General features: G+C 62.6%; 3 protein-coding genes across 4 annotated transcripts in view; all 3 read right to left on the bottom strand.

Annotated features, from left to right (window-relative positions):
- Positions 1 to 295, bottom strand: part of LOC114068723 (chymotrypsin-C-like) — a 2,756-nt gene extending 2,461 nt beyond the window's left edge. The window contains exons 1-2 of the mRNA XM_027905070.1: positions 248 to 295; positions 38 to 129 (exon numbers count right to left, since the gene is read on the bottom strand). Coding sequence (XP_027760871.1) covers positions 38 to 129; positions 248 to 287 — 132 coding nt within the window. The 5' untranslated portion in view covers positions 288 to 295. The remainder of the gene's footprint in view (positions 1 to 37; positions 130 to 247) is intronic.
- Positions 296 to 3,919: 3,624 nt separating this feature from the next.
- LOC114068724 (chymotrypsin-C-like) lies at positions 3,920 to 5,192 on the bottom strand. 2 transcript variants are annotated; one of them, XM_027905073.1, is made up of 5 exons: positions 4,863 to 5,192; positions 4,624 to 4,760; positions 4,391 to 4,536; positions 4,089 to 4,241; positions 3,920 to 3,988 (listed from the first exon to the last, which is right to left on the bottom strand). In XM_027905073.1, the coding sequence occupies exons 1-5, from the start codon at positions 4,979 to 4,981 to the stop codon at positions 3,971 to 3,973; spliced, it is 573 nt and encodes a 190-aa protein (XP_027760874.1). In that variant the 5' UTR covers positions 4,982 to 5,192; the 3' UTR covers positions 3,920 to 3,970. The 2 variants fall into 2 exon arrangements, with proteins under 2 accessions (XP_027760874.1, XP_027760872.1); XM_027905071.1 differs by having other exon boundaries at positions 4,391 to 4,760.
- Positions 5,193 to 6,149: 957 nt separating this feature from the next.
- Positions 6,150 to 11,066, bottom strand: EFHD2 (EF-hand domain family member D2). The gene is made up of 4 exons (XM_027905074.1): positions 10,851 to 11,066; positions 7,595 to 7,742; positions 7,319 to 7,453; positions 6,150 to 7,167 (listed from the first exon to the last, which is right to left on the bottom strand). The coding sequence occupies exons 1-4, from the start codon at positions 11,048 to 11,050 to the stop codon at positions 7,033 to 7,035; spliced, it is 618 nt and encodes a 205-aa protein (XP_027760875.1). The 5' UTR covers positions 11,051 to 11,066; the 3' UTR covers positions 6,150 to 7,032.
- Positions 11,067 to 11,297: the final 231 nt, after the last annotated feature.

Genomic DNA, 11,297 nt, shown 5'->3' with positions numbered 1-11,297 from the left:
GCCCTGTCTCCCACCCCCATCCCTGTGCCCCCCTTACCTGCCAGGGCCAGCTGTGGGCTACGGCGTCCTCACCGCCCACCACGCGGGAGCTCAGCTGTGGGGGCACGGCCGGCTGGCCGCATCCATAGGCTGTGTGACACCCGGGACAGGGACATCAGAGGCTGCCTGACCCCATGCCCAGGGCCATGGTAGGCACCAGGGGTCCCTTCTCCCCCTGTCCCATCCCCTCCCCATCCCCTGCACCCACCGTAGCCCAGCAGCACGACGAGACAGACGGCTCCCAGCATGGTTGTGCTTGACCAAAGGTGCTGCCCTGGGGCTGCTCACCCCTCTTATAGGGTCTGGGGACCTTGGATGGTCCCTCCTACCGCTGCCATGTGGGGACTCTCCCACACTGGGGGCCCCCTTGCCCCATCTTATCGCACTCCCCGTCCCGCCTGGGAACGGCCACATCTGCCCATGGTGTGCTGGCACCATGATGGGACGTGGCAGAGACACCTGGCCCTGCTCTGGGATGGGCAGAGTCCCTCCTGGGGCATGGCTAGTGGGCAGTCCCACAGCCTCACTGCTCTCTGTGGGGTGCTGGTCAGCCCTGCTGCACCCCAAATTTGAGCACCAGCTGTCCCAGGACATCAATCCCCTACCACCACCTTCCAGGGACAAGGTGTTCCCTTTCCTGAGAGACTTACCACATGGTGGTTGTGGGTCCTTGGCATGTTTGGGTGCAGGTTCCAGCATCATCTTGGATAATGATGGCACCAGCAATAGCTGGGAGTGCCTGGGGGTGTGTGCAGCTCTGGGGTGCATGTGTGAGTTTTTGGGGGGCTTCTCCTTTGCCTTACATTCTTATTTTAGATTGCTGTGTTTGTGGTTTGGAGCTGCAGCAGCTTATTTTGGTTTTATTTTTCCTTGTATTTTTGGCTGGTGGTGGGTTCTCCAGAGCAATGGTAGGGCCTGTGCCCATTGTGGCGGGGGGTCAGTAACTGGACCCACTCTGAGCACCCCAAAGGGGATTTGGCAGGAGCCACGATGTGTTTGGTATGGCCTTGCCTGTGCCCAGGGGTTTGTGAGAGCTCAGTGCCGTGGCTGTCCCCTCTCCTGTGTCCCTTCCCCATCCCCCTGTGGTGTGGAGTGCTGAAGTGCCCTGTCCTGTCCTGACCCCTTTTGCACAGAGCACCTGGGTATAGAGGTGATCCCAAGGGCTGATCCCACCTCCCCTGGACCTGTTCTCCTTTGGGAAAGGTAACCCTGCGCTCCTCCCCTTGTTTATTCCCCCAGTTCTCCCACCAAGGGAGCATTGGGATTGGGGTGTCCTATGGGCACCCTGGATGGGGTGGGGGTGCAGGGGACCGGTGGGTGACTTTGGGCAGAGGTGGCTCAGCCTTGTCCCTTTCCTTCTTCCATGGCACAGACTGCAGTGGTTCGTCCCTGCTGGGACATCCTTGGTTGGAGGGGAAATCAGAGTGGGAGCACTGTGGTGGCACAGCTATGGGAGGGGGATGTGTGGTGAAGCTGGAGGACTGTGGGGGCTCAGGGAGGGATGGGGGATGCTCTTTTGGGGTTATCCCATGGACCCTGCTGCTCATCTCCCTTCTCCCTGTCTTGCAGTGCAGGATGTCCCCCAGGAGAGCCCGGGATGTGGACTGACACCATGTGCTGTGGGGTCCTGCTCGCCCATGGCTCTGTCCCATCAGCAAAGGATGCTGCTGTCAGGGGGGTTTGTCCCTTCCTCCCGGACGTCCCTGAGCTCTCATTCCCAGGAGTGGGTAAAGATGACTTTTGACATGTAATTTTTATGTAAGTGGGTGTATGAGTACTCACAGCTTTCAACAGTGAAGTAAAAGTTATAAATTTTACAAAGTTTCACTGTACCCTCTTAAACTTTCCCTCATTCTCCCACACTGTTAAATACTTTCATAATGGACACATCCTACAAGGTGTTACACATTTAAAACTAACAAAAAATAAAATTTTAGTAAACTCTTTTTAAGGTTAACTTGTAGATTTAATGTGTCAATTATAAACTGCATGGGCAGGATATAACAATAATTGACAGACAATTAACACGTAAATATAATGTTTATGTGTTAAACTCTATACAGCCTTAAAGATTAAAAGTGGTTAAGGTGGGGAGGTAACCACACACAAGTGAAGCCATCCAAGGGGTGGGTGAAGTCACCCTCTGGAGAAGAGGAGGCTGAGGGGAGCCCTCACTGTGCTGAGCAGCTTCCTCACCAGGGACAGCAGAGGGGCAGCACCGACCTCTGCTCTCTGTGAGCAGTGACAGGACCCGAGGGCACACCTGGAGCTGTGCCAGGGGAGGGACTGGGTATTAGGAAAGGGTTCTTCACCCAGAGGGACCACAATTCTCCACCACCCATGGGTGAGAGGACACTGGTTATTGGGGTGACACACAGTGCAGGGGGATGGCCGTGGCTGGCTGTGTGGGAAATGGTCCACTGAGTACTGATGCCCCAGCACTGAGAATGTGGCACTCTGGGGCCATGCCCTGGCCCCTCTGCTCACCAAACCACCTCTGAGGATGGGACACAATGCACAGGCACACCCACGGCAACGAGGTGACAGCACATCACGATACAATAGGCTGTGACACCAAGGTCCTGCACCCCCCAGCCCCTTCCTCCCAGCCCCAACCAGTGACCCCACAGCACATGTGGGTGCACACACAGGGCAAGGGGGCACGTTCCACTGCTCAGCTTCACACGGACAGCCTGGAGCTCTCCACTCTGGGCAGCACAGCCCCCCCACCCAGCCCTCCCCCCGCCAGTGCCCCGACCACCCAGTGCCACCTGGATCACACACAGAGCATCCACCTCCACACCACATCCTGTGACAGGCCTTTAATTCCCCTCGGGGTGATCTGGACAGTCCCTTTGCCACAGCACATTACCTCACCCTCCAGACCATTTCCCACCCCACACCCCTCTCCTCCCACTAAACCCGTGGCCAGGTTGGCACGTGTCACAGGGTCCCCAGAGAGACCCTGAGTGGCTCGTGCCGGTGCTCCCAAGCCCTGGTGAAGGTTCCAGAGTTCTTTGCTGGTCTGGTGACGGTGCCACTCATGGTTCCAGTGGCTGCAGGGCTCCTAAACCAGGCACCATCCATCACATCCTCTCCTGCTCGTTCTCCTCCTCCTCCTCCCGCCGTGAGGATCCCGGTTGGGCTCCGGCAGCCACGATGGGGTGATGGCACAGGGGATGGCTCTGCTCAGGGGCTCACAGTGCAGCACCCACCCACTCACACCTCCTGGGCAGCCCCTTCACACCCACTGCCACCTACACAGCTGCCTTTTTCATGGAAAATCCCTCTCCCATCTCCTCCAGGGCAGCCCTGGCTTCTCCCACGAATCCCACAGCTGGGATGCACCTGCCATCCTTCCAGGCCCTACCCACTGTGTCCCAAGGGCTCTGGCTCCAACAGAGCTCCCTCAAGCTCCCCCGACCCCTCTCAAACCAATCAGCCCTCCTCAAGCCCCCAGAGCCAACCCAGTTCCCTCAAGACCCCCATTAAAATTCAGCTGCCCTCATCTAGCCCAGTGCCAGTGAGGTCCTCTAAAGGATTCCAGGATCTACCAAGTATCCTAGATCACTTCCAAGGGCCAAGTGGGTTCCTTGAAGCCCCCCAGAACCACCTGGACAGATCCCAGTCCCTCTCCCATAAAACCACCAGCCAAACCTGGAGTCATTGGGCTCAGCCATGGCTCTCCCCCACAAGTGGGAGCACCTTGTGGGATGTCTGTCCACCTCAGCCTCCCTGGGGCCCTGCCCAGCCCCACTGCACAACAGGGACACCTTCCCCAGCTCAGGACCCAACATCACCAGACCCAGCCCTGGGTGTCTGCCCCCAGCTCCACCCTGTCCCCCCAAAAAAATCAGTGGGGCACCAAGAGACCAGCTCAGCACTTTTGTCTTTATCACACTCAACACTCGTATCTCCACGTGCCAAGTCCTCAGTTGGAGCTCATTTTCTGCCAAAGACAAGACACAGGGGGGCTCACGGTGAGACCCTCGGCAGGGCAGGGGTGGCGTGGCCACCCCCTGTGCGGGGGCAGAGGAAGGGGCACCCACCTCGTTGATCCAGTCGATGTAGGCAGACACGCGGGTGAACACCGTTGGCTTCCTGATCAGGTTGCAGCTCAGCCCGGAGCCGAAGCTGACGATCCCTTCCACCTCCCAGATCCCGTCCTCGCGCTGGCAGTTCAGGGGGCCGCCGGAATCGCCCTGCAGGGAGAGAGAGATCCGTGCTCCATACCCACCGCTCCCGGGCTCCCCATTGATGCCCCCCGGCCATCTCCTCCCATCCCGGTGCCGCGATCCTGCCCTGCTCAACCACCCACCGTCCACCCCAGCCCAGCAGTGCCAGCACTCACGTTGCAGCCAGAGGTGACGCCGTCACCGCCGGCACAAACCATGGTGGTGAGCACGTTGTTGCCCCACCAGTCCCTCTGCGAGCAGGTCTCGTAGTCCACCACAGGCAGCAGGGCCTGCTGCAGGACGTCGGCCAGGGGCCCGTTGGCTGCAATGACATGCAAAGCTCGTACCTCAAGAAGGCTGTGCCAGCACCCCCTCCCCTGGGACCCTCTGGGGACCCCCCCCTGCTTACTCCTGATGCGTCCCCAGCCGGTGACGTAGCAGGGGTAGTCGTTGGGCAGGATCTTGCCGGCCTCAGGCAGGCAGGCGGCCCGGATGGTATCGCTCTCCTGGACTGCCTCTTCCAGCTTGATCAGGGCGATGTCGTTGCTGTGGAGACAGATGAGGCATGGGGATGGATCCCGGGCTGTGGGGATGGGGGTCCCTGGCAGCAACACCCTCCATCCACCCCTGACATGTCTCATCCCCTACATGATGAGGTAGGAGTTCCACTTCTCATGGACGATCGTCTTCTCCACGCCCACGGCCACCGAGCCGGGCTCGTCGTCCTCTGACAGGTCCTGCTTGCCCAGCAGCACACGGTATGTCATGGAAGAGCTGCCAGGGGGGAAAAAAAGCAGGGTGTCAGTCCCCACAAATGCCTTACTTCCATGGCACAGACCTCGCCCAGCACCCTGACACCAACCTGATGCAGTGGGCGGCCGTCAGCACCCACTGGGGAGCAATGAGGGTCCCGCCGCAGGTGTGGTACCAAGATCCAAAGCTCTTGTACTGCAGCGAGATCTGCCATGGCAGAGGCACAGGGTCAGAGCAGGAATGTCCCCAGCCCTGTCTCCCACCCCCATCCCTGTGCCCCCCTTACCTGCCAGGGCCAGCTGTGGGCTACGGCGTCCTCACCGCCCACCACACGGGCGCCCAGCTGTGGGGGCACGGCCGGCTGGCCGCATCCATAGGCTGTGTGACACCCAGGACAGGGACATCAGAGGCTGCCTGACCCCATGCCCAGGGCCATGGCAGGCACCAAGGGCCCCTTCTCCCCCTGTCCCATCCCCTCCCCTTCCCCTGCACCCACCGTAGCCCAGCAGCACGACGAGACAGACGGCCCCCAGCATGGTTGTGCTTGACCACAGGTGCTGCCCTGGGGCTGCTCACCCCTCTTATAGGGTCTGGGGACCTTGGATGGTCCCTCCTACCGCTGCCATGTGGGGACTCTCCCACACTGGTGGCACAGGACTCCTCGGCCCCCTTGCCCCATCTTATCGCACTCCCCGTCCCGCCTGGGAACAGCCACATCTGCCCACGGTGTGCTGGCACCATGATGGGACGTGGCAGAGACAGGTGGGTCCCTCCTGGGGGGAAGCTGGTGGAGATGCCCCATCCCCACTGCTCTCTGTGGGGTGCTGGTCAGCCCTGCTGCACCCCAAATTCGAGCACCATCTGCCCCAGGACACAACACCCCACTCTGTACCGCACCACCCCCCCACTAGGGACAAGGTCCCTTTATCTCAGTGGCCAAGACCAGCCAAACCCCACAGGTGCTGCAGGGTGGGTGGGACAGGGGGCAGGTGCCAGCAGTGTTGCCGATGGCCTTTGAGAGCACCACGTCCCCACACCTGGATCGGGCCCCTGCTGCTTCCCACACCAATGTCCCCACGTTTCCCCATTCCCTGCCACCTCCTGTGGTGGCGACCTGGTGCCCAAAGGCCACACCTCCCTCCCCAGGCTTCTTCCCACGGTTGCAACAACAGCACCCAGCTCTTAAGAAATATAATATTTATTTGGGATTAAATTAAAAAAAAAAAAGAACACATAACATACCCCCTATATCGCCACTTGGGGGACAGTGTGGGACAAATGTGGGTCTTTACAGCCACCCACCAACACAGGAGCCTCAATGATGACTGATGGCAACCACTTGTGGCCACCATGCTCACCCTCCCAGGCCGGATACAACAGGAAAAAACATAACACAGCCCCACGAGCCAGCAGCTGCCTTTCTGTATGTCTTTGACCAAAATAAAGAGTTGCCACAGCTCCTGGGGGCTCCGTGCCAGCAGGGTGGGCATCCACCCCGCAGCACCACACACACACACACACACACACACACACACACACAGCCCCTCTGCCAGCACCTGGCCCTCGCCACGGCTTTTGTCACCGCTGTCACATGTGGCACTACTGACAGACACTGAGCCAGTACGGCCACCACGACACCCACCACGGCCACCTGGGCAAGCCCCCATCCTGCAAACCTCCCAGTGCACACGCAGCAGACAACAGTCCGGGCACAGGAGTCCCAGGGATGGGCATTCTGGACACGGCTCCCCCCTGGGACTCAGCAGCAGCAACCCCCTGGTGCAGCTGTGGGCATGGAACAGGGGCTGCTCAGGGTGTGGGGGGCACGCTGGGGATGTGGGGGGGGGGGCACAAACAACACCTACAGACACCACAGCAAGAGGGGAGGGGGGAGCTGGGGCCGGCCGGGCTCTGCCAGCAAGGTGGGTGCTGTGCCGAGCCCGTGCCGGGATCTCGTTGGCAGCCCGAGCAGCACGTGGCTCTGGCACCGCTCCCGGCGCGGTTGGCACGTGGCACACGCCGCCTTCCCAGCCCGGGCACCGCTGACCAGTCCTGCCCGGCCCCGTCACTGCGTGAAGTTGGACTGCAGCTCCTTGAAGGCCGCCTTCCTCTGCTTCAGCTCCTCCGCCTGCTTCTTCTTCTCCTCCTGCTCCGCCCTGATCTCCTCCTCGAAGCGGCTGGCTTCGTTGATGGCTTGTGCCTGTGGATGGGCATCTCCAGCTGGGACCCCTGCCAAGCCCTGCTGCCCACCCAAACATCTCCATCTCCTGCCCGCCCATTACCCGGCACCAAACTGCCCCCATGCATCACTGTCCTGTAATGGGACCCCTCTGCCCTGGCACCTGCCTCACCTTGGCCTCGAAGAAGTTCTTGGCACCTTTCACCCCCTCCGTGGAGACGTCGATCTCGGAGAGCCGGGCCAGGGCGTGCAGCCCGCTGTCCTCCTGCAGCTCTCCCGCTGCTGCCTTCCGGAAAATCAGCAGGAACTGCGAGGGGAGGCAGTGGTATCAGCTTCCTCAAGACCCCAAAGCCTCCATGGTCCCTCGCCACCTTCTCTCCACCACAACCAGTAGTTGGCAACACCTCCCTGCCAGCATGGAACACCCCCAGCCCCTCTCACCCCTCACCTCTCGAAAGCTGAGCTTGCTGTCCAGGTCTTCATCCACCTCCTTGATCATGTTCTTCAGGCCCAGGTGTGTCTGTGGAGCTCCCAGCTTCTCCATCATCAGCTTCAGCTCCATCAGGTCAATGAAGCCGTCTTTCCCTGCGTCATACCTGCGGGATGGAGGCAGAGCCCACGCAGGCCCCTGCAGTGATCCCCCAGCAGCACCAGACCCCTGTGTGCACTCACACTGGCCCAGGAACAAGGAGGGATCAGCAAGGACTTGGGCACTGATGATCTCCGGCAGCTTTCCAGACCACAGGGAAGCTGCCTCCGAACCGCTAACAACCCCCTGGAGCACTATCCAGGATTGTGTCTGTTTCCATGTGGCACTTGGCAGGAGAACCTGCCGGGATGCTGCCAAACCTGCTGCCGGCTCCCTGTGCCAGGAGCCTGAGCGCATGCTCCCCTTGGCTGTGACACGGGATAACAGGCCATGGGGCCAATCCCACTGGGCACTGCTCCCCACGTCACCACCTCCTCCTCACTGTGACACCTCCAGGTGACCCATCCCTACTGCCCAGACACCCTGTGACATCCATGCTCCAGCCTGGCCAGGTGCCCAGGCTTGGCCGAGAGCTCCAGATGCAGCTCCGCTCACCAATCCTGCCTCTGGACCCTGTCAGGAGCAACCTGGACTGGTGGAAAGTGTCCCTGCCCATGGCAGGGGGACCTCTTTGGGGGGGTCCCTCTTTAGACCCCTGCCTGTGGCCACACCACTGTCCCCTCCAGCCTCCCACCAACAGCCCCTCTGTCCGTGTGGCGCCGTGGGCTGTGCCGGTGGCACCCTGGCATGGCACCGGGGGATCCCTGTGGGGAGCCAGCACAGAGCCATGCTTGGTACAGCTCCACACGCCGTGGGTGGGCAGCTACACGCTGCACCCGTCGTGACAGGGCTTTTTTTTTGGTGTGCCTTGTCGCTGCAGCAGCCACGCAGAGCCCCGGCTCCCCACGCCGCAGGTCTGTGACTCATCTGTACCTTCCCTGCTGCCGTCTGCTCTGTCCGTGTCTCCAGCAGTGCCCTCCTGATCTCCCAAGCTGAGAAGGACCCCAAAAATCAGCTGGCCCTGCTCATCTCTGCCTGCTGCTGCCGTCACCCCGGGAGTGGGTCTGTGGGCTCAGACCCCACATGGTTTCTGCCTCCAAGACCCCTCTCGGAGCACAGAACCACAGAGTCATGGAATGCTTTGGGTTAGAAGGGACCTTAAAGACCACCCAGTTTCACCCCCTGCCATGGCTGCTCCTTCTACTATCCCAGATTGCTCCAACCTGGTCTTGGACACTTCCAGGGATGGGGCAGCCACAGCTTCTCTGGGCAACCTGTGCCAGGGCCTCATCACCCTCAAGGGAAGAATTTTGGCCATTCCCCCCTGTCCTGTCACTCCATGTCCTTGTCCAAAGTCCCTCTCAATCCCACATCCCACAGAGAGTTTCTCTGCAAGGGGCGAGTTGTCCAGCCTGGCCCTATGGCACTGACCCATGGAAGCCATCCCCATTCTACAGGGCACTTCCTTGCTCTCAATCCTCTCCTCCCCGTTTTTTTTGGGGTGCCAGCATCCCTCAGCATCTCCTAAAAGGGCACCATCTCCCCTGTGGCAAGGAAAAAAACCCGTCCACACATCACTTTTTCCTCTACACAGCCGGATTGCCTCAACCCTAGCACAGCAGCAGCAGCAGCGGCGAGGTCAGTGTGCTCCAGAGCATCCTTCTCTCGGGAGACTCCCCCCACCCCCCCGGCTCCCAAACCTCCCCGGCGCTGCTCCTTTCGCTGCAGCGAGACGCCGCAGATGTCAGAGCAAACACGTCTGCTCCCCACGCCCGCTCTGTCGCCTGCGCGGCGCCGACACCCGCACCGCCATCTGCGCCGCGGCCGGAGCACCCTCGGCACGGCCACCCATCGCCTCCGGCACCGGGAGCTGCAGCTGTGCCCCCTCTCCTCTCCCGGGAGCCCGAGCTGTGCCCCCACGCCGCATGTTCCCTTCTGCTGCAGTCCCAAGAGATGGTCGCAGCAACCCGCCCGTCTGGCTCGCTGCCGTGTCCGGGCGGTGGGTGACCCTCTGGGAAGACATCGGGAGCAGGGAGACTCCCTGCACTTCCAGGGATGATAACAGGGTGTGCGTGCGCCCTTACACAGCCCCCCCCAGCCTTGGGTTTCGGGGGTCGCTGCCTCCATCCCTTCCTCCATCCCCTCGGTCATGCCCGAGCGAGACCACTCGGGACGGTGACGCAGATCCCCCCCCCCCCCCCCCCCCGGTTCCAGATGGGATGGGGGGTATTGGCATGCCGCAAACATGCCTTCGCCTGCACCATCTCCACGCTTCCCGGCGTCCCACTGCCTCCACGCTTCCCGCACAAAGCACCCATGGGTGCCCCATGGAGTCCTGCTCGCCCTGTCTACTCCCGCGCATTCCCAGCAGGACCCACGGGATGCAGTCACCCCGATTTCTGGCTCCCCACGGAAATTTCCAGGGTTCCAGGCTTGCCGCCAGATCTTCCCCCCTCCTCCTCCTCAGGGGCCGGGGGCCGAGTTCGTGCTCGGAGTCACGCTCCGCCACGCGTGGTGGCACGCAGCGGGCAGGGATGCTGGGGACACGCCAGCCTGGCAGCTGCGGCCCCGGGGGTCGCCAGGGAGGGCGAGGGGTCCCTCAGTGCTGCAGCAGAGGGAATGCGGGGGTCCCTGGTCCCATCTTCCAGCCCCGCTTCTCTGGCCTCAGACCACCATGCAGACGGGAGGTCCCTCCTGCAAGAATTTAGAGGTGCGCAGGAATGTCTCCTGCCAGGACCTGGGGGAAGGCGTCCCCGGCATCAATCCTGTGGGGGGCTTGGGAGGAGAGGGGTGTCCCTGGCATCCCTCCTGAGAGAGGCAGGAAGGGGGGCCGTCCTACAAGGAATTGGGGATGCCCCAGCATCCCTCCGGCACAGAGCTGCGGCTGGGGGGAGCCTCCCGCATGGAGCCGGGGGATCCCGCCTTCAAAGAGCTGGAGGGTTATGGGGGCATCTCTTGCAAGGGATGGGGGGATCCGTCCCGCAAAGAACGGGGGAGGCCCGCCCGCAGGCACGGGGCGGGAGGCGCTGGGACATCTGCCCTGCCAGGAGTCGGGGATGCCGGGGATGCAAGTGCAGGGATGCCGGGATGCCGGAGGTGCGGCATGCCGGGGGTCCCCCGTCCGCCCCGGCGCTGCCACCCGGGGAACTCCCCCCTCCCAGTCCCCCGCACTCACTGTCGGAAGAGCCGCTCCATGTCGCGGAGCTGCCGCCGGGAGAACTCGCGGAACTCCCCGGCGGGGCTGAAGACGCGGCGGCCGCCGCCGCCCCCGGGCGAGCCCTCGCCCACCGCCCGCCCCGCGGGGCTGCCCGGCGCCGGCCCCGGCCGCGGCCCCCGGCCCCGCCGCCCCTCCGGCTCCTCCGCCGCCGCCGCCATGGTGCGGTGCCCGGATGGCCGCGCCGCTCCGCCCCGCTCCGCCCCGGGGCCGGGCTGCGGCCCCCCGGCTCCCGCACCCGCACTGGGGGGGCTCCGGCTGCCCGCCCCCCGCCAGCCCATCACCGTCCCCTCGGACCGCCCCGGGGCCGGGCTGCGGCCCCCCGGCTCCCGCACCCGCACGGGAGGGGGTCCCCGCCCCGCCGCCCTCTGTCAGCCCATCACCGTCCCTTCGGACTCCCCCTCCACG

This window comes from Empidonax traillii, unplaced genomic scaffold, assembly GCF_003031625.1.
Source record: "Empidonax traillii isolate 1590-97213 ecotype Southwest subspecies unplaced genomic scaffold, ASM303162v1 scaffold1117:size266551, whole genome shotgun sequence".
Classification (NCBI taxonomy): domain Eukaryota; kingdom Metazoa; phylum Chordata; class Aves; order Passeriformes; family Tyrannidae; genus Empidonax; species Empidonax traillii.
This window is presented reverse-complemented; position numbering and strand designations above follow the sequence as displayed.